Here is a 21846-nt window from a genome sequence, read left to right on the forward strand (position 1 = left end):
ATAATCAAGCCCAATCTCCCCAGGCTTTTTAAATCCTGGATGCATCAGTTTACCAAATGTTCAATCCAGGGTTTGCAAAACACAACTCCCCAAAACCAGAAGGAAGCTCCTTATCCCCTCTGAAACCCAGACCTAAACTCACACACTAAATCATCACGGGTTTTTTTGGGGGGTATTTTACTGAACAGCTACATAGTGCTCCAGCCAGCTGGGGTGGCCCCAGGGAAACCCACCAAGAACCCACCCCAAAACAAAGGACTCACACTGGGAAGTAGAGCAGGCTGTGATTTACTGGGACAACAACACTTCTGCAACAACAGAGAACACGACTGTGCCGAGGCACCCGGCCGGTGAACCTGCAGCACCTGCAGCACCACTGAGCATTGCCACACTGGGGACCTCAGAGAGGTGACATCAAAGCAGACACTGGAGAGGTGCTCGGGGTTCTGGGGAACCCAGAGAGCTGACACTGAGAGCAGAGACCAGAGGGAAGCTCCTGGAGACCCGGGAGAGGTGAAACCAGAGCAGAGACCAGAAGGATAATCCTGGGGACCCCGGAGAGGCCACAATGAGAGCAAGAGACCAGAGGGATGCTCTGGAGGAGCATGGTCCTGGGGACCTTCGAGAGGTGACACCAGAGAGAGATCGGAGGGTGCTCATCGTCCCTAGCACTGGTTTCCCTCCTGTGTCACCCCTACACAAACAGACACGAGACAGAAGCCTGCTGGGCCAGGCAAGGCTGCTACATGCCAAGGGAGGGAGCAAAAGGCAGTGGGTTCCAGACAGGCTCCAGGGGCATTGCAGCCACTCTGGAGACAGTGGCACGCAACTCCCTCTGTAGGCACTTCAATCCCGGGCACCCTGGCTCTGCCTGTGAAGCTCCAAAGGCACACATTGGCTGCAAGGGATCTCACAAACTCCTGCTGGGATTGCAGAGGGCCTGAGGGAGCCCAGCACTGTGTGGATGTGATGGGGTTTGGTCCCAGCCTCCAGCTGGCCTGGATTGCTTGTGTGTGGCTGGGCTCCATCCTCCTGGCTGAGACAGCGGGGCTGCTCTCACATGCTCATTCCCAGCCCAGATTCCCTTTTATCCATGAGATGAGCATGTTGTCGGACCTTTACCTTCTCTGAAAGCCATCCTGAGATGGCAGGAGCCAGGCAGGAGCCTCAGGAAAGCAGGGATTTGGGGCTGAGGGGCTGCAGCAGGGGTTTGGCAGTGATTCAGAGCTGGAAGAGGCATCTAAGTAAGGACAGGGAAAGTGGAGCAGACCACAAGATCTGCTCTGGAGACCAGGCTTGGACCAGAAGAAACCAGGATCAGAGGGAACTGCTGTAGCTGGAAGTACTGATCTAGTTGAAAATAAAAAGCATCTACTTCAGGCAGTGGTAGGTTCCCTTCCAGGGCAAAATCCTGACTGCTGAGTGCAGGATTTTGCCCAGGCTGCTCTGTTTGCAGGGTTTGCTCTAATAAACACATACATCCCTGCAGCAGGGGAGTTGAGCTCCTTGGAGGCATTTCCTTAAGGATAAATCCCTGTTCCTGTGCTCTCACTGATCTGCCCAAGCCTCCCCCCTCCTCCTCTTACACACTGCCTGGGTTGTAGCACAGCAGGTTGAACTCCAGATTCTCATCCCAGTGACGGAGCAGCACAAAGAGCTGCTGGGCTGCAGCTTTCACCGTGGCCAGGCTGGATCCCTCCGGGAAGTCCTGCCCGCTCAGCCACAGGCTGGCTTTGGCAGCCACCAGCTCCCACTCAATGAAGTAGGAAGCTGAGCTGTGCTCCAGCCAGGCCAGGGCCACAGCCGTGGCCCACAGCATCCCCTCGGGCTCAGTCTGCTGCTGCAGCTCCACGTCAAAGAGCAAAGCCTGGAGCTCAGAGCCGTCGGTGTCCCAGCCCCGGCCGCTGTCAGCGGGAGAGGAGAAGCTGTGGATGGTGATGGCCGGGGGGGACAGCTCCTTCTCGGCTTTCAGGGCTCTGGAGATGCTCTCGGCCGTGCTGCCCGACAGGTGCCGAAGGCGGCCGGTGTCCTCCAGCACTGCTCCCCGAGCCAGGTCTCCAGTGGTGGGGCCCTTCCCCTGCCCATTGGGGACCAGCAGCTGCTGGGTGCAGTTCAGGACTTTGTGCTCCGAGGAGGGACTGCTCCTCTTGGTGCTGTAGGAGCCAGAGGGGCTGAGGGACAGGCGGTGGCAGGCAAAGGGTGATGTCCACTTCAGCTTCTCCATGGGGATGTTGACGGCGTCGCAGAAGGCTGAATTCAGAAGGAAGGCACCGCAGGCCAGCTGCAGGGACACCTGCAAGGGGTGATGGTCACAAAGGGAAGCTCTGGCACAGCAACCACTTGTGGCTAGCTCAGGAAAAAGGCATGTATGGATGAAACAGTTTGCCATCTCTGAGCAGGTCACTGGACATAGTTGTCAGAGACAGCAGGAGGAAGATTTGGGGGATCCTCCTCTGCTCCCCTGCAGTGACCACACAACCCCAGCAAGACCCAGGGAGGAGCTGCTCACCAGGGGAAGGTAGTCCATGCTCTCATTGTCACCCTCAGAGCCGGCTTTGCTTGGGGATTTACTCATGAAGCCTTTGGCAGCTCGAACCAGCAGCATGGTTTTATTGAGGGTCAGCCTGTGAAAGGATGAAAAGGTGTCCATGACCTCTGTGCTGATCCTGACACCCACCCTCCCCTCCAAAACCACCCATGCTCCCCAGACACTGGCAACCACACTTAGTCCCAGCTCCAGCTGCTATCCTTGGGGGTCCCTCCTCTCCCCCTGGCTTGTGTTCACATCAGACCCACACAAGTGAAAGGCACCTGCTGAGGTCAGAGGAAGGTCAAGCTGGCTCATACCTAGCAGCAAAGAGCCTCTCGATGGACTTTTGGGCTTGTGCAGAGGAAGCAGACAGGCTGTGGAGAGGCCCTGGGGAGAAACACAGTGCTGGGGTTACAAGGTGCCACAGGGGAGCAAAAGGGAGCAGAGTCAACATCCTGGGATATGGGCTTGTTTGGCTGCTGAATCTTTGGCAAAACTCTTCCTCTCCCCTTGCCTCATTTTTCCTATACAGATAATAAAATTCCTACACCTCTTAAAAATTAACCTGAGGGAGATTTATACCAAAAGCCACATCAGGTTCCATTCTTTGCACCTCAGAAGGAGTCAGGCCCTGTGCTCACAAGCCTAGTTTTAGGTCATACATTTTTATAAAATTCCCCAAAGCCCAAATCACGGACTCAATGGAGCTGCACCAGGTGCCAGCAGTTCTTTCCCTACCTTCAGGGACACGGCAGTGCTCCCAGGCAGATGAGGACAGGGTGCTGGAGGGTGAGGGGCTGCTCTCCTCAGCATCTGCAACCGAGGAACCACATCAGCAACAGCACCCAGCCAAAACCAGCACCTTCCCTCCCACGGCACGATGGGGTTAATGAGCCTCTTTGGGGCTCTGTTAATTCAGCTCCAGCTCTGACAGTGCCAGACAAGGTCCAATCCAAGTCGTCCTCATTAGTGAAGGATTTGGTGACAAGTGAGTGTCTCACATCCCCCCTGCCTCTAATTACACTCGTTTCATCCTCCGTGTTACCCGCGGTACGGCTGCCAATTAACTTCCGAGCGTTGTCAGCAGTACAACCCGCGATTTCAGGGGTTTGGGAGAAATTGAAGCTTCCTCGCCATTCATGGAGATGAGCCCCAGCCTGTCTGGTGAGCACTGTATGCAAAGGGGAAGGCAGAATTTAAAAAGACCAGAGACGATGTCCCAAACCACTGAGATCTCTAACACCAGGAAGGAGATAAAAACCCAGGGAACCGTACTCATGCTGTTAAATCCATAGTCTCCATTCTGGCCACATGCTGACTGAGGACGCCCAGGGGAACAGCCACGATGTCTTCTGTTTCCTGAACTCTTCTGTTTCCTCCAGTTGCCTTGCTTGGATGTTGCTCCTTGACAAGAGAGAAGAGAATGGCCAGTGTTAGAGAGGGACTGGCGCACACACACAATGGCAATGAAAGCACAGAATGAGCTTGGCCATGAACTGGAGTGACAGGACAAGGAGGGAATGGCTTCAAATTGGAAGAGAGTAGGTTTAGATGGGCTATTGGAGAGAAAACATTTGATATGAGAATGGTGAGGCCCTGGCACAGGTTGCCCAGAGAAGCTGGAGATGCTCCCTTCCTGAAGTGTCCAAGGCCAGGATGGACAGAGCTTGGAGCAGCCTGGGATAGTGGAGGTGGTGGCAGGGGGTGGAATAGGATGAGCTTTAAGGTCTCTTCCAACCCAAAACATTATGTGATTCTCTGGTCATCCAGAGAATCAGAGCAGACTTCAGAGCAGACCTTTTCCCCGGCCACGGGAAGAGGTTTGTGCCACCAAGACCTTGGCCACAGCCTTGGGTTTGGGTCTGGTGCCAAATTGTGCTGTGGCTTCATAGCACATTGTGGCTTCATTGCCCTGAGAGACGTTTCCCAGGGACACCTTCCCTGCCAGGACAAGGTTCCACCTCTGTGCCAGCCCCACGTTACCTGTGTGGGTGTACTGGACCAGGGTGGGCAGGTAGCAGCTGGTGCTCAGGTCCACGGGCACGAAGGCTGTGTACTTGCTGATGATGTTACAGGCCTTGCTGGTGTGGACAGCATTGAGCTGGAACCGTCGCCCAGACCCTGCCACGGGAGGGACAGAGGGGTCAGAGTCCACGGGCCCCAAGGGCTCCCCCACCCCTCACACCCAGCTCCCAGATCCAGGTCCATGCTGGGGGATCCATGCCCAGCAGGGGCTGTATCCCTTTACCTCTCTAAACTCTGCCTACTGCTACCCCTGGTCTTACTTTACAAGCCCAGATGCACTTCATGGAGGACAGGGTTGATGCAGTCCAGGGACATGTGTGGCCTAGGGCAGTGATGTGTGGCTGCTGCTGAAGTTGGATGCCACGTCCCAGCTCCAAGTGACCAACTCCTTAAAAATAACCATGTTACCTCATGCATGAAGCAGAGGGATCACAGAATCATGGAACATACTGAGTCAGAAGGGACCCTCAAGGATCATCAACCTGCTCATTGCCCAACCCCTTCTCCTGAGGAGTGGAAAGGAACATAAGCTCGGGAATAATCACGTGCGGCAAGGCTGCAGAAGTAGAAGAGCACAAGGGAGCTGAAGAGAGCTGTTATTTGGGAGTTGTGTGAGACATTCTAATATTTCACCACCAGCAGCTTTTGTTTTCACTCCAGAGGCTGCTGAGACTGCTGGAAAGCCTTGCCGAGGTCAGGCAGGGTCTGCCTGCAGACAGCTGTGCATTACCATGCTCGATTTCACACTCCCTCTCGGCAAGCTGCTCCAAGTCCTGGATGAGTGACTTGGCTGCCAGGTGGTGGAAGGTCTCACTCCACAGGTCTGTGTCACCATCCTCCTGGCTCTCCCGCTCCCGGAACAGAGGGTGGATATCAAACGTGACTTCCCACTGCACAGGCTCATTGTTCCTCAGCCCCTTGACCACTGCCTTGCAGAGGGCCCTGGGGGAGCCCGGGGAGCTGCAGGCAGCGCCGATATCCAGGTCCTGGGGCTCCCAGTCAGAGGAGGTCTCTGTCTCAAAGGTGAAGGATGGATGCTGGGCAGACTCTGCAGAGAGGGGAGAGGCAGGTCATTAACCACCTCCCTGGGAGCTGAACTCCCCACTGGCACCACAAAACCATAATTAATCCTTCCCAATTTTCACATGGTGGCACAGGGCGCAATGCAATGCCACCAGACCCCGGCACGGACAGGTGAGGCTGGCCATGCCTCCCCCTCTCCCACCTACCCAGATCCCCAGCGCTCCGGCTGTCTGATGAGGAGCACAGGCTCCTGATGGCATCGAGTGCTCCCAAGCCCCTTGCCGGGGCTTCCTGCAGCCCGTCTGGCAGTGCCGGGGGGGTGGCGTCGTGGCAGAAGGACACACAGCTGTGCTGGAGCAGGGCCGGGCGCCGGGCGCCTGTGCCACGGATCCTGGTGGCAGAGCTGTGCGGGACAGCTGGGAGGGGCTGTGAGCAGAGCAGATGTTAGGGCTGGATCTGGCTGCAGCCAATGACACAGACCTGCTCTGTCCCCTCTGATCCCGTCTGCTCCATGATGGACCTGCTCTGTCCCCTCTGATCCCTTCTACTCCCTGCCTGACCTCTGCAAGGGATGCAATCACACAGGTCCCTCCCTCTGCCCATTCCTGGCTGGGATCTGTGCCTAGACAAAGCCCTCCACCAGACCTTGGGGTGTCCCCAAGGGACTCTGGCCCCAGGGGCTCCTTCCCCAGACACGCAGAAGGTGAAATATGAGTTTCATCCCTCCAGACATTTTAATGACTTCACTTGGGAACCAAAGAAAAGAAGAGAGACAGAAAGATCAAGGACCAGTTGCTTAGTAACGAAAGGAGAGAGGTGCAGGGGATGGGAGAAAGGAATTTTTATCTTTTTATCTTTTTTTTTTTTTTTTTTTTTTTTTTATGAGACTGTTTCTCCACTTTCAGGAGACATGAATCCCCCACTCCAGCACCTCTGGTGCCACATTCCACAGAGATGCTCCCCTCTGCAAGGCCTGGGTTTCATCCCTGTCTCCAGGGCTGTGGGAAGATCCCTCTAAAACAGACAGACTCTATACTCCTAAGACATCACCAGCAATGAAAGGAGGTGGTAGAATGTGGTGGATGGAAGGATACTTTCTCTGAGTGACAGCCATATATGACCTCCACCACCATCACCTAAATTTTGTTGTTCTATGACACCACCAGCAAAACTGGGAGCCAGGCAGCTTCAGGCGTGATCTACCAAGCTAATATTGACACATCCTGCCAGACCCTTTCTGTTCCAAACCTGCTCCTTCTCCTGCCCGAGCTCTCCTCCCAGCCAGAGGAAGCCAGCTGGGAATGGAGCTGGAGGTTTAAGCTGCCCGTGGCTGGTGCTGACCTTTCCTTCCCAGCATGGCAAGCATGGAGATAAGCTGAGGGCTTGGCTTCACACCCCTGAAAATGTCAAGCCCTGGCAGCAGGACTGGGAGCTGGGAGAGCTGCTGGGAGCCCTGGCAGCAGGAGGGATAGCAAAACCAGGCTGCATTTATTTAAGAGCAGGCTGCATGCTGTTAACCATTTACTGCCCTCCAGAAGGGAGTCAGTTCCACCCCTGCCCACACACCGAGGGCAGGAGGATGCTCTGGGGACCTTCCCAATACAGGGAATGTTGCCAGTAGCCCTAAAACCTGCTTGTTCTTGGTCACTGATGCTGTTCACCACCCTCACCTGCTGTAGCCTGAGGGCAGGGGTCTCATCCCTCCCTCTGGAGCCCTGGCCCTGCTTTCCCCTTTGCCCCTTCATCTCCCCTCCCACTCCTCACCCAGTGATCTCTAACCCACAGCAGAGGGGAAATCAAAGTCCCCGACATCCCGCTCTGAGTTTCCATGGGAACGCAAGTGCTGCTGGTCCTCCCAGCCCTGCAGATGCTGATTGCAGAGCAGAGCATCCCGGCGATGCCAAGGATGAGAGAAAACTATCCCCATCCTTCCCAAAGATCAGCTGAAAAATCTGCCCAAATACCACCTGCTGCAGATAGGGGACAAAACCCTGTTCAGCAGATGTATCATCACACAGGTTCACATCTCATCCCAATGCTGTGTAAGGCGATGGATCCAGCTGGGAATCTGCTTTGGCACTGAATTCCTTTTCCCTGCCAGGTACAGAAGTGCCACAGCCATGGGGAGGTTTGAATCCTGAATTGTAGGGAGGTAAGAAGGACCAGAGGAGCAGCAAGGCGAAGCACAGGCTGTTAAGGGGAAGGGAAGCAGGGGAAAAGCAGGCTCCCATGGGGAGGGACTGCTATGGGATATCAGGATGGCACTCTGCTCCCTGCTTGGCTCGTTTCCCCAGTGTTTGTGATGTGCTGCAGACCTATATCTATTACCTATATCTATATCAATATTTTAGGACTAGCGTGAGTCAGGCCCTTTCCTTCAGGCTCTTATCCACCTGATATTTTCCTCCTTCTCCTTGCTGGCTTCCTGCAGGCAAAGCCTCTCAGGGGATCACCTACCTGGAAATCCACCTGCCAGGGCTCAGGGCTGAGCTGCTGCAGGTCCTGCAGGTGGGTTTTCCGGAGGGGGTTTTTCACCAGGGCTGTGCCAGGATCGCTGGCTGTGGGCACTTTCCTGCGAGGCTCGTGGTCGGAGATTTGGGTGGTGCTGTACGCCCGTCTCCTGGACAGAGCCTTCACGTCCATTCCTGCATGGTGGGAGAGAGGATCAGCTCCACTCTGGAGTGGGATCAGCCAGCACCACCCCCCTGGCTCACAGTGGGAGGCAGGGAGCTCTCGCCAAGGTCCTGCCAAAGCTCAGGGGGCCACACTCAGCCCTGCAAAGTTTTAAGCAAAGCAACAAAACCTCAAAAGGAAATAGAAACACAAAATTCCTGTGTATGTCAGGAGAGCAGGTTGGGAAGGTTTTGTCTGAGGAGTTTTCAGCCAAAAAAAGCCTGACTGCATTTCCCCAAGCCTCCCTGGAGAAGACAAAGGGTTTACTAATGAAATTTAATTAGTGCAGACACGCTCCTGTCAGAGCAAGACTAAAATTTGCCTTGGAAAGACATGATTTCTCATTGCTTTTGACAAGTTTGAGGGGATGCACAGTACAGATCCTCTTGGAATAAAAGGGAAGAACATCCCATGAGTAACAGAGGTTTCCCCAGCTCCAGGGTGCAACCAGCTGCTTTATGCCACATGCTACTGAAACAAACACCCAGCCAGGCCATGGTGGGGACGAGTGACACCCTGCAGAGATGGCTTTGGATCCATTCTCCCCTTCTCCTGACTGGGAAGCTGCTTTGCAGGTACAGGGATGGTCTAGCAGAGATACCCATTTGCTCACTCCACTCCTCCTCACACTGCTTGGGAAGCTTGTAAATAATTATGTGGCCAAAGCTAAAGCTGCTTTGAAAATCTCCAAGGAACCCAGCTCACCAGGGCTTCCCTTGATTTCCTGACAGGTTTGGATATAACATCCAAACCAAACAGACTTGCTCAAGCCTCAGGAGATCTGTCATCTCTCCTGCAAACTCCTCCAGCTCTTTGCAGCTGAAGATATGTATAAATCAGGCAAAAAAAAAAAAAAGGGGGAGCAGTGACAGGAGCTTGATTAGAGAGACAGGGACATCACCCCCCAGCATGTACAGAGGAAAATCTGACCCGTGTCCGTGTCCGACTCTCCCCCAGGATCTCTGCCCACGCCCAGGTGCTCGGGGGAGCGCTCGGCGGGGCACGACCCCTCTGAGTCTCTGGAATGGTTCCAGCTCTCCAAGCCTGCTCCCTCCTCCTGGGAGTGAAAGAAAACAGAGCTGCCCGACTCCTGGGAATGCATCATGCTGTACTGCCGCCTCTTGTCCTGGGGGGAAGCACAGAGAGGGAACAGGTCCCACCACCGTGTCCGTCCACTGGCTCCCAGCTGAGACAGGCTGCACCAGCATCCTTAGCCACTACTGCCCCCCAAAGTCCCGCCCATCATCTCCTTCAAGGGCACAGCTGGGAAGCAGGAGACACCCCCTGACCGTGCACAGAGCCAAGACTCTTGCGTACACCCCAACACCCCCCACTCCTGGGACAGCCCCACAGACTCACAGATCTGGGGGTGGAGAGGTATGGGGAGGTGTCGCAGATGACGCCGTAGCTGACCAGGCGGTCACCAGGGAACAGGCAGCTGCTGCTGACAGGGGACACCAAGACCTCAGTGCTCTCAGGAAAGACCCACTCCACGGACACGTCGCTCAGGACCGGTGCCATCGCCTTCTTCAGCGACCTGATCATCTGCAAAGGGCAGGGGGAAGAGGTTCAACACTGGATATGGTGTCCAGTCGGACATGGTGTGAGCCATGTGTGAGCCACGTGCCATGTGCCGCAGGGAAGGGGAACATTCCCTCAAACAATCCCATCAGCTGATTCCTACCCTCTCCTGACAGTCTGCTTCCTCTTAGTCTACTCTGACATCCATCCCAGCACCCTCACCTCCTTGGCACAGTTATACTTGACAGAGCTGGGTTAATGCTTGGTCTTTTCCAACCTAAATGACTCCATGATTCCATGATTTTTTACCATGAGCAGATAGTGACAAAGCACAGGGCTGATCTCACGCACGCTGCCAGCCTAGAGCAAGGTGGGAGCTATTGGCCTGAGGGATCTTTCTCTGATGTGAGGCAGCATCCCTTGCTCCCCTCCCCTCTAGCACCCAGGAAATGCTGTCAGCCTTCAGTGGTCTGAGCCCCAGCCCCAGCCCTTGTCCTGAGCCCAGCACTCACACACTGATATTTTTGGAACAGCTCATTGCTGGCACAAGCCACTGCCAGAGATCAGCAATGCTCTGCCAGTTACACACGTGGAGAAGACCAATATTCATGAATACCTCATGGACAAATCTCCCAGGGAGCCATCTACATGAGCTTCCCTGCACGCCAAGGGAACTGAACACCAGATTTAGAGACAGAAAAGTGCAAATATTCCCTATTGTTCCCTGCTTTTTTACAGGCTTGGGAAGACACACCAGGCTGTGTTTTATAAGGCCATTAATTGACGCCTCAGACTGCTGAAGGCACCAAGCTGAACAGCCTGCAAAGCTCTTATTAATAGCTCTTATTAAACACCTCTCTCTTCACTGTCTTTGCTTTTAATTTACATCAGAAATGTTGATGCCATTCTGTCTTAGAGAAGTTTTTGCGTGCTCCAGGTTCCTGCAGAGGGTGGAGTTGCTGAACTCCTCGAGAGATCAAGAAGGTAGGAGCTGGCTTTTTGGAGATATTTAAGAGCTAAAGACCCAATTCTCTCTGGGTTTAGTCAAGCAGCAGGTGACAGGCTGGACTCTGCATTCACCAGGGGACAGAGCCATCCCTACGCCAGATCTCGAGCACACGGTTTTACTCTTCATGGGGAGAGAGGAAATGGAGAGGCTTTAAAGTCAGCTTAATAAGCAAAGCCATCGCAGCGCATTCCTCTCGCTCCAACCCCGAGTCCTCCTCGCCTGAGCAACGCCAGGGCTGAGCCCGACTTCAAAACTAATTGGCTGCTTTGATGCCGGTCCCACTGCCCTCGCCGTATGTGAGGCAGAGCTGCCTTTAAAGGCAGAGCTGCAGCACCGCGGCTATGGCGGCCCCCGAGCCCCAGGCGGAGGCGAACCCACCCTCCTGCTCCCTCCGACGCGGCCGGACGTGGAGATGCTCTTTCATCCCCTCCCGCTCGCCCATCTGCTGAGGGGGGTGGGGCTGGGAAGGCAGGGCCAGGATGGGGAATGAACCCCCTGGGAGCCGTGACCTCCCCCTCGCTGAACCAGAGCATCCTTACAGCCCCACGGGGGGGCCCCGGGGAGTGGGGATGTACCTTGGGCTGCAGCCTCTCGCCCTCCGCCAGGAACTCGGAGGCGCCCCTGGACACGGCAGCCAGACCCCGAACCAGCCTCCTGCAGGCATTTGGCCCGATGCCAAAGCTGTAGCACCTGCAAAGGGACAGGGAGACTCAGGATCCAAAGGAAAAGCCACCCCCCAGCCCCATGTAGCTCACACATTCCCTCAGGCAGAAACTCCCTCTGGCTTTATCCCACTGCTATGTCCAGCAGAATAAACCAGCCCTCTTTTAGGTATGTGGCAGGAAGGTTGAGAACCTCCCAGTGCCTAAAGGAGCTCCAAGAAAGCTGGAGAAGGACTTTGGACATGGTCATGGAGTGACAGGACAAGGGAGAATGGTTTTAAGCTGAAAAAGGGCAGGGCTAGACTGGATATTGGGAAGAAATTCTTCCCTGCGAGGGTGGCCCTAGCACAGGTTCCCCAGGAAAGCTGTGGCTGCTCCTGGATCCCTGCAAGTGTCCAAGGGCAGGCTCGACAGGGTTTGGAGCACTCTGGGCTGTGGAAGGGATCCCTGCCCATGGCAGTGGGGTGGGATGAGATGGGCTTTAAGGTCCCTTCCAATCCAAACCATTCTGGGGTTCTTTGAACTGCCAGCCCCCTCCTCTCAGCAGACCCCAAACCCCTTCCCCAAATATCAGCCTTCAGCAGTGACACTCAGGAGTTCCCAGCACGACCTCAAGCCTTCCCCTCCTCTGCAAACACAAACAAGCTGCTTTGCTCTCAGTTCAACTCTTTTCCCTGCTGGCTGTGGTCAATAGCACTAAATATCCAGTAATGATCTCTGCTTGCAATGAAAATAAACATTTTCTCAGGGAAGGATGATCAAGCCAGGTGAGGCTGCTCCCCTTGACTCCCAGGTCTGTGAAACAGGATTTGGTTTGGGCTGAAGCCTGGAAGTTGAGCTGGAGCCCAGGCAGGGAGGGCAGTACTAGGTGGGGATGGATGTGCCAGGAAGCCAGGAGGATGGGAATGGGTGGGATATGGCATTTGGGCAGAGCAGTGGATTGCTGAGAAAGAAAGCACCTTCAGCAGCAAACTGCATCTGCACAAGGGGCTTTTCTATGGAGGGTTTTAATCCTCAGCTGCCTGCTAATCTTAGGCCAGCCTCACACCCCTCCTAAATAAGGCTCTGATCTTCTTTTAAGATGGGCCATGCCCAGGACTCTCCTTCCAGGGTCATCAGAGACCACGCTCCAGCTCTGATTGCATTTAACCCTCCCCTCCAGCTCTCCAAGAGCGAGGGGTGGGATAGTGGGATGCCCTCTACACTGGGAAGCAATCAGACCTCTGTGCAGTTACAAACCCAGAGAGCAGCTTGCCTGATAATTCTGAAGTCTGAGAAATGGAAGAGGAATCAGGATTTCTTACATTTTTCTCATGTTTTGTGCCCCTTAAAGAGGCAGAGGAGAAACCAGAACAGCCTGTGATCAGGGCTGGGGAGCCAGGCTGGGAGTTTGTGCACAAATCAGCTGCTTTTTACATTGCTCCCTTTCAGCATATTCAATTCTGCACAGCCCCATCCTGGAAGCAGCTGGGGCCAGCCCCAGATGTGCTTTAAAAAAAAAAAAAAAAAAAAAAGCAAGGAAGATTGTTGGCGTGTCAATCTCTCCTAGCAGGAAGCATCAGCCGAGAGCTGTGAAGTTGTCAGCTCAATTATCCTGCTTTTGATTGTTTAAAAAGCATCTGAACTTCTGGGATTCGTTCCAAACCCTTTGAGGTTCTCCCAGGCTCATAGCAGCAATCCCTCCTGCCTCTGTCTCTGAAGTGGGGACGTCTGTGAGATGGAGCTGTGCTCAAGGGGAGGCACATCCCAGCCTGTGCCAGCTTTCTGGCCCTGCAGGGTTGAGTCCGTACCTGGTGGAGCAGGAGTGGTCCCGCAGCAGCTCCAGAACCTTCCCGGTGTTGCTGATGGCCCCGCCTGTCAGCAGGAAGAGCAGCCGGGGGTGGCCCCTGTGCATGGGCTGGCGGATGACCCACTTCAGGGGGGATAAGAGGTTGATGCTGCCCATATCAGCTTGGATCCTCCTGATGCTCTGGCAGGCGATGAGCAGGCTCTCCTGCCCAAAGGAACGTGGAATTGTCAGCACCAGCACCCTCTGAGCACCAAGGAGAGCCATAGGAGAGCTGAGGGAGTTGAGGCTGTTCATCCTGGTGAAGGGAAGGGTTTGGAGAGACCTTAAAGCTCCTTCCAGTGCCTAAAGGGGCTCCAAGAGAGCTGGAGAAGGACTTTGGACAAGGGCCTGGAGTGACAGGACAAGGGGGAATAGCTTTAAGCTGAAAAAGGGCATGGTTAGACTTGGTATTAATTATTTACTATAAGGGTGGTGAGGCCCTGGCACAAGTTGCCCAGAGAAGTTGTGGCTGCCCCTGGACCCCTGGAAGTGTCCAAGGCCAGGTTGGATGGGGCTGGGAGCACCCAGGTATAGCGGAAGGTGTCCCTGCCCATGGCATGCAAGATCCCTCCCCACACAAACCAGTCTGTGATTCTGTGAACTGTGGGTTCCCCCACCTCACAATAGGCCTGGCTGACAGGAAAGAGGGTCTTGAAGGTGGATCCAAAGCCAATGACATTGAAGAGACATGCTGGCATCAGGCTCTTGAGAATGACCAACAGGGCATCCTGAGGGGTGAAAAGCAAACAGACATCAGGACACTTGGACCCTCCCTGGCTGCCCCAACTTCACCAGTAAAAGCTCTGCCCAGAGCCATCCCATCTTATTCCCACTTTCACCTGACAACAAACCAACTGCTTCTTTCCCATGCCTCCATATGACCCCACTCTTTTCAAAGTCCCTTGATGATATTTGGGACCTGAAGCAGTGAGGAAAATGGAGAGTCTTTGGAAAAAAAGAGACAACAAAGAACTGAACAATTTTTTCTGTTTGTTTTTAAGGGATTCAATTTGTGCTGGCAACACACTGCTGCAGCACAGAGCTGGTGGGTGAGAAGCAGAGTGTGAAATTGAGAAGTGCGACACGCAATGCATCTCAATGCCTAAACTTGCAGAAAATAAACAAACAGCTTAAAGTTACACAAAAGGAAAAGCCTCCCCCATCCCCAATTCTCTTGTATTCATAGCTGGCTTCAATTAAAATAACTGAGAGACAACAGATTTAAGCTATTTTCTTTACCAGAGGTGGTTATCTAACATGCCTATTCCTGGGCTTTACATAAGGCAAGAGCAACTTGAATTGTCACAGTGATATTGTGGACAAGTCCAGGACAGAGCTTGTGATCACAACAACTGGGCAAGAGCTGTTTAAGGAGCTCTTGAACTTGTAGGAGCAATTATGTGGCAGAAGAGGAGGCCCATTTCAAGCAAAGTGTTTATTTAAAGCAAAATGTAAAGCAAAGTGCTCAGGAGCAGCTCAGTTCTATTTAAATGCTGATCAAGGCAGACTCCTGCCAGTCTGCCGAGGGCAGCAGAAACCCTCTAGCCAGCCCCTGGAGGTGCTGCCAAGGTCAAACGAGCAAGAATAGCCTCCCTGAGTTGTCCTACCAGTGGCAAAGACCACAGAGGGATGTAGCAAACTCGCTGCCTGGGTCCAGCACAGATGTGGTGCCAGGGCAACCCAGCTCCTAAAGCCTGTAATACTCAGCAAAAACACAGAGCTGGAGCACTGAAAATCAGTGGAATAATGTACAAGAACAGTGTTGCCCTTTAACAGGCTCTGGAGTACTTGAATCCAAGCTGTTATCTCAAACCTACAAGGATATATTTATACCACTGCTCCCAGATGGCTCCCGGGATGCTGGCTCTTCCAGATCTCAGTGCTGACATCCCATCTTGGAACTCATTACAAGGGAAAAAATACAAATTTCCAAATATTTCTCTTAAAGCACTTCCCAAAATGGGCAAGCGATGCCTGCTTGCTATTTCAGCAAGTAGAAAGATTTATTGCTTCTTATGGTAAATATTGATCTTGATCCTGTTGCACTCCATAGCTATATGGCAACTCAATAAGGAGGGATGTTTGCTTCTAGAAAAGTCAATTCCCAGTTATTAGTGCAGTTTTGCCAGCGACCACCATCACAGCCTGGCTCTTCTCCCTGGCTGCATCAGGGTGGGAAAGGAACTGGCTGCAGGAAATTTAAATCCCTGAATTTTCCACTCCAGCTGCTTTGGACAGGTGCCCTCCTGCTCCGCATGGGCCCTTCCACCCCATTCCTGAGTGCATCCTGAGGCTGCACAGCTCCAAGACCTGTCATGCCATGCATCTAGCCAGCTAAGGATGATGCAGAAGGTTCCACCAACCAAAACCCACCCGAACCCTCTCAGAACAGCTCCTGCAGTGAGGTCCTTGGTGTCTGTGAGTGACAAACAAGGACGGGACACTCAAAAGAGGGACAGTGGGTTTCTCCCTTCAGGTATCTCCTCCAAAATCTCCCTCAAAATATTTTTTCCTGAAGGGGAACAGCCTTCTTCCTGTTTCTACAGCCCTCCTGAGATGGGGTTTCCATTTCAGGACCAATCAGAGAAGGGCTCTGATCCTGTAGGTCTCCATCCCCAGGGGACAATCCAGCCTCCACAGAGGCTGCAGAGCCTTGTGCCCAAACCCAGCTATGCTGAGAGTTGGAAAGCAAAAACCTACCCTGGGACAATATTCCCAGACTCCTAAAGATGCGGGGGAAGGGAGTACAACCCCAGAGATATCCTGTTCCCCTTGGGAACAGCCTCCCTATTCCATGGGATGTGCTGCAGCCATCTGCAGGCTCCCCAGCATCCCAGTCCTTGTTGCTGAAGGTGTCTGTCCTTCCTCAGCAGTTCCCATGGAAACTAGAGACAGATGGGAAAAGAGATGTGCTTGAAGATGGACAAGTTCAGGAGTGGGTCTGTGGGAACCTCATGAGGTTCAACAGACCAAGTGCAGGGTCCTGCACCAAGTCTGGCTCTGGGTAAGAGGCACATCTGACAGGGGAACCTCAGACCTACAGAATACCCTGTAGGGTATTGTATAATAATATTTTATAATACCTATTTTTTATCCTGAGGTCTCAACAGAACTCCCATAACTATCCACCAGGCTGCTGGTGTTCATTTGTGTTTGTAAAAGGGATGACTAATATTTAAATAATTTCTGTGGGTTCACAGAGATGCCCATCAGCAAAACCTCTCCTAATGCATAGTCAGCACCTCTCCTTGGAGCTCCCTGGAGGTTTCCTCCTAGGCAGCCATCACCCAAAACCCTCCTGGAGACAGGGAGAACTGGAAAAGGGATGCACAAAACATGCCAGCAAGAGAGGGAAAGAAAACAATTTTGCATTTTATGTGCTGACAGGAAGAAGCAGAAGAGAACAGGGGAGAGTCACCTTTGTTGCAAGTACCAAATGAGTGCCATAGTTGAGATGACAAAAATACAGCCTATAATTACCCCCCATCCCCTGATAATGAACACTTATGCTTTCAGCACCATCACTGCTCTCATTCATCCCTGTTGACAGGCAGGTGTTTCCCCTCCTGCAGGTACCTTGACACGGCTGATGTTCACACCACTCATGCTCCTACTGCGGTCTACCAGGAAGATGAACTCTCCCTGGGCTTTCCGGAGGCCTGGCTGCACAGTCCTCAAGTCAGGGCAGAAGTTGAGCATGATGACAGGGTGGTGGGGGATGTCCTTGTTCAGCCGCTTCCTGATGATTTCCATCTGAAAGAAAGCAGGAGAGAGCTCGAGAGGTTGGTTTTGAGAGGTTGATTTCTCCACCCCATTTCAATTCGAGGGGAATCAGAGCATGGCTCAAAATGCGAGTGCATGGCCTTTTGTGGGCCACAATCTCCTTGTTCAGAGGTTACAACACCAGGGTGGGCCAATGTCCAGGTGTCCTGTTCTGTCCATACCCACAGTATTCACCATCCCTGCAAGTGCCCAAGGCCAGGCTGGACAGGGCTGGGAGCAAGCTGGGATAGTGAAAGGTGTCCCTGCCCACGGGAGGCGTGGGACAAGATAATCTTTAAGGTCCTCTCCAACAAATCATTCTGGGATTATATGGAGCAACTGCACACTCAGATAAAAGCCTGAAGAATAAATCAAAGACCTCACTCTACTCAGCACGTTGCAAATCTGATTCTCCAAACATTTCATTAGATCCTTACCAAAAACCTGGTTCATTAGCACAGCTTAGCATCCCACCGAGGCACACCAGAGGTTTTCTCCATGGTCACTCAATAATGAAGTGTGAGATGCAGCCCTTGATCTGATGCATTCAGCACTCCAATTCATTCCTGCCACCTCTGGTTAGCTGCTTTTTCTGCCCATTTCTTTTATCACTTTTCTTTGTAGGGACTGAAAGGCTTTGGAAAACTGAACCATCTGCTCCAGCCATGGCTCGATAGGAACCTGCATGATCTCTGCACTGCACACAGCTCCAACGGCTCTCTGCATTTTCTCTCCTTCTATTTCAAGTATTCATTACAAATGGGATAAAATAAAACCAGTAAAAACTTCTTGTGATGGGTTTATAATGTGCTGTTACATGTGTATCAAGCAGTAATGGGTTCATGGCCTCAGCTGCTTTGGAGGGAGCTCCAGGACCCCGCATCAGCCCAGCCACAGCCTTTCATCCCTGGGTCTGAGTGTGGAAACAACTCATCAACAGCAGCTCGATCCTCAGGGGCTTTGTTTGCCTCTTTTCTCCTCTTTCTGGCTGCTTTTCTCGTTGGTTTCACAGGGAGTAAACCAGACCCCACATAACTGGGCTTGTTTTCTCCAGCCATGAGTCACATTCCTCAGTCTGTGAGCTGAGACCAACCTTTGTTTTCTAAAACTCACTAACTCCCTGTGGCTCAACACACACATACAAGTTCTGCTTTCAGCTCCTCTGCCTGAGTGCTGCTTCTCTGACCCAGCGGAAAGACAGGTCGCACTCACAGGAATAAGCCAAGCTCCCACTCATCCTCTTGCCTTTCCCTTCTATGCTATGGGGTATAAATTAATCAGCTACTGAGAAATCAAAGGGCTTTTTCCATTTCCATTTCCCACCAGCCATATGTCATTATTTTCTTTAACAACTTTTCCAGTTTATTGCATTCCAGACTAGAGTGTTCCTTGCTGCCTCTGTACAAATACTGAATTGTGGTCCTGGACTTATCCACAGAACTCCCTTGAATGCTCTTGGGTATCCATGACATAAATTTCCAGCGTGATCAGGATGAGCCCATATTTTGGGATTTCTCACTGACTGGAGGGAATTTTACAGGCAAATCTTCAGTAAACAGCATCAGAGGACCCACTACAGGTCAGAAAAGAAAACATCTCCTCACCTCCCTTCCATTCCCCTTCACCCATTATCCAACTACAGTAAACTAATCAGATTTTGTCGAGGAAAGTTGATTCCACTGTGCATCCATTCCCACCAACCTGCAGCTGACAGCATCCAAGCCTTTTACATAACAGAGGGAGGAGAATTACTTAGCATTTACTGCTGAAACTTCTGGGCTAATTTAATTTATATCAAGAAGTGGCCAGTGTCCTGCTCTGAGCAGCAGCAATTCTGGCCCATCATCTACCCCAGGTATTACAGGCATTTTCTCTGCTCCCTGCAGTAGTTTCCCAGTCCTCTTGGGGCACAGGTGGCTTTCCTGCAGGGAAATGTCTCCAGAATGATCCCCCCTTAGATAATTTGACATGCTAAATGTGCAGAAATAATTAGGGAGCCATCCGAGGCGTAGCGTGGGAGTTTCATCTCGTTGCACCTGCCACATGCTGAACACAATTAGAGGAGACGCCTGCGGAGTCCCTGCCAGAGAGAGCGGAGGGCAAAGGGAAGGGAGGAGAGGAGGGTTGACAAGTCTCTGGTGAAAGGAGAAATCTTAGCAGCACCGGGAGGCACCCCTGCAGCAGGTCCGGGATGTCTGCCAAGAGGGACCCAGGATCAGACACGTGGAGAAGGAGTTTAGGGGGAAATGAGCATCCCTGGGCACACAGGAGAGCCCTGGCTGTTTGAAACAGGAGCTGACACTGTCAGCCCCAGCTGTGGCCACACAAGCACAACCTGTCCCTTAAGGGAACACACCCACCCTGGAAATCCAGAGGGCTCTGAGCTGTCTGCTCCTCTCCGCTGATCCCAGACACAGCAAAGAGTTGGGCTGTCACTCATTCCTTCAGAACTGCTGAAAGACGAGGCACAAATCCCAGCACAGATATTTTTCTCTTTGCTGCTCAGCAGAACAAAGAGAAGTCTCTCCTACCTTGTCTTCAGTTCAGCTCATTATTCCCAGAAAAATCACTTCTTTCTCTCTGACAGCTACCCAGAAACAGTAAACATTTACCGAGCAATTAAAAGAATATTTTATTCTATGTCACTGCAATAATTATAATACCCTTAATACTATCACAATGTACCTCTCTAATTATGCTATGCTAGACTAGCACTAATTATACACACAATAACCATCTCAGAGCTCCTTCCCCTCTCAGTTTATCAGCAGTGCTGCTGAATTTTCCCCTCTTCTTCCACACAAGCCCCTCTCTGAGGGAGGATGCTGCAGGTCTCATTGGGACAGTGTAATATCTGAGGCTCAAAACATGGAATCATCTTCTAGTTCAGCTCCAGTCCATGGAAAGCCTCAGCTAACTCCTGCAGCTTGTGTTTCTCACCTTTTTCTTGGCACTGGGGTCTTTCTTAGTGCCTTTAATGAAATCGTTCTTCCCCTTCAGGTGTCGTTCATACTCTGCAGGGGTCATGTCACCCTCTTCCATTAAGACGTGGGGCATGTGGGGCTCTGTAAATGCAGAGAATTGTGTGAAGAACAGCTGTGGTTACACTTTGGGTCTGGCAGAGGTGCAGGCACCCTTGGTTGGGAAAACAGCAGTATCTGTGAGCTTGGAGAGCTCAGAAAATCCTGAGAGGGGCCAGGATTACCCCTGGGAAGCCTAACCTTGACAATATTTGCAAAACCAGCACTAATCCAGCTGTCTCCAGAGCTACAGATGAGGATCCCAGAAAGGGGCCAGACCAGCAGAGGGGAAGCAGAGCCCACCTACCACTTGGATGGATCAGGATCTCCACGGGTCTGTCAAAGGTGTGTTTGTTGGCCAGTGTGATCACGATGCTCTTGGCAGAGCGAGCCGAGGGGTCGGCGTCTGCTCGGATCTCGTGTGTGGGGCTCTCAACTCCTGCCCGGGGAAACCAAGGTGCCAGTAGGGATTGAGGATGGGGGGACACCAGGGAGAAGGGATGACAAGGTGGTAGAGGACAGGAATCCACATTAGCATCAACCCTGTACTGGTAAATCCACCCCAGCACAGTTAAGTTGCTAACACAGATTTATATTGAGGAGGAGGAGTGTGGACATTGCCTTGGGGAGGTGATAAATCAGCCTTGTGCAGCAGGACAGCCCCAGTGCTCCTACCTGCCAGCAAACATGGCCCTCGGATCTCCAGGTGGAAGCTGAATTCATACTCAAAGGGGTTGGTGGCCTCACTGTCCAGCAGCTGAGTCAGGCAGAACCTGCTCCCTTGCTCTGGGCTCCCCAGTCCACAGGGGTGCTTGTCCCTGCTGGTGAGATAAATCCAAATAAACCCTGTCAACATGTTCTATCCTCCCAGGAACTGCAGATGTGCCAGAGGTAAAGCCTGCAGCCACTCTCCAACCTCCTGCAGCTCCTGCTCATTCAGCCCTGCATTCCCCAGGATCAATCCCGGACAGAGCCCACCCCATGGTTTTCCGTACGTTTGGAGCTGGTAGCTGGAGAAGCTGCTGGCATTCTCCAGGCTGGGCTGGGGGACCCTGGGGGCACACACAGCTGGCAGAAGGACCCTCACCACCCCGCTGGGTAGTGTCTGCAGCTCAGAGGAGGTGCTGATGAAGATGGAGACACTTTCCAGGGGAGGAATTATGCCCAGGTTGGCCACAAAAACAATCTTCTCCAGGTCCTCATCCATCATAATCCTTCCTGCACAGAGATTGGACCATGCCAGGTATTGCAACTATGGAAAATGCTCCTTTCCAGGCCTCCCACAACCCCCAGCCCTGGATCAAACACCCAAAGCCGCCACCACTGCACACATCAGCTTTCTCTAAAGAGCCCCAGCTTCTGCATCACTCTTTTGCCTGCCCAGAAGCAGCAGTGCTTTCCAAGACGGATAAGATTGACATTTTTGGCATGAGCACCACAACCCCTCAGCCTCCCAAAAGGAGCCCCCTTGGTGCCACAGCACACACAAGCCAGCCACCCCCGTCACCTCTCCACTCCCCTTCACCCTCTTTTTCTCCCTAAAACACCCTCAACCCCCTCACCACTTCCATCACCATCTCTTCCAGCAGGGAGGCTGCAGCTGTTGAAGTAGGTGTCATCCATCTTGGCTTTGTCTTTGATCTGCACTGTCACAGTGTGCCGGGCCACAGCTGCCTCGAATCCCACGACAGTCGTGCCCTCATCCAAGGGGTACACAAAGAGACCTGCCAACCAGGAAGGGTGTCAGCAACGCCCACCTCTTCCCTGGACCCACCAGCCAGGTCCCTCTTGGC

At 52.8% G+C, this 21846-nt stretch overlaps 1 protein-coding gene across 1 annotated transcript; it reads right to left on the reverse strand.

Annotated features, from left to right (window-relative positions):
* Positions 1-272: 272 nt before the first annotated feature.
* VWA5B1 (von Willebrand factor A domain containing 5B1) lies at positions 273-21755 on the reverse strand. Its single transcript, XM_053997825.1, has 21 exons — positions 21628-21755; positions 21049-21271; positions 20729-20874; positions 20361-20492; positions 19974-20098; positions 16848-17024; positions 13889-13999; positions 13234-13436; positions 11357-11471; positions 9611-9796; positions 9182-9377; positions 8036-8223; positions 5785-6004; positions 5286-5603; positions 4514-4651; positions 3806-3934; positions 3576-3701; positions 3269-3343; positions 2848-2917; positions 2510-2624; positions 273-2293 (listed from the first exon to the last, which is right to left on the reverse strand). Exons 1-21 carry the CDS (start codon positions 21674-21676, stop codon positions 1583-1585), a joined length of 3753 nt encoding a protein of 1250 aa, XP_053853800.1. The 5' UTR covers positions 21677-21755; the 3' UTR covers positions 273-1582.
* Between the last annotated feature and the right edge of the window lie 91 nt (positions 21756-21846).

The sequence above is a fragment of the Vidua macroura genome, chromosome 23, assembly GCF_024509145.1.
Source record: "Vidua macroura isolate BioBank_ID:100142 chromosome 23, ASM2450914v1, whole genome shotgun sequence".
NCBI lineage: Eukaryota > Metazoa > Chordata > Aves > Passeriformes > Viduidae > Vidua > Vidua macroura.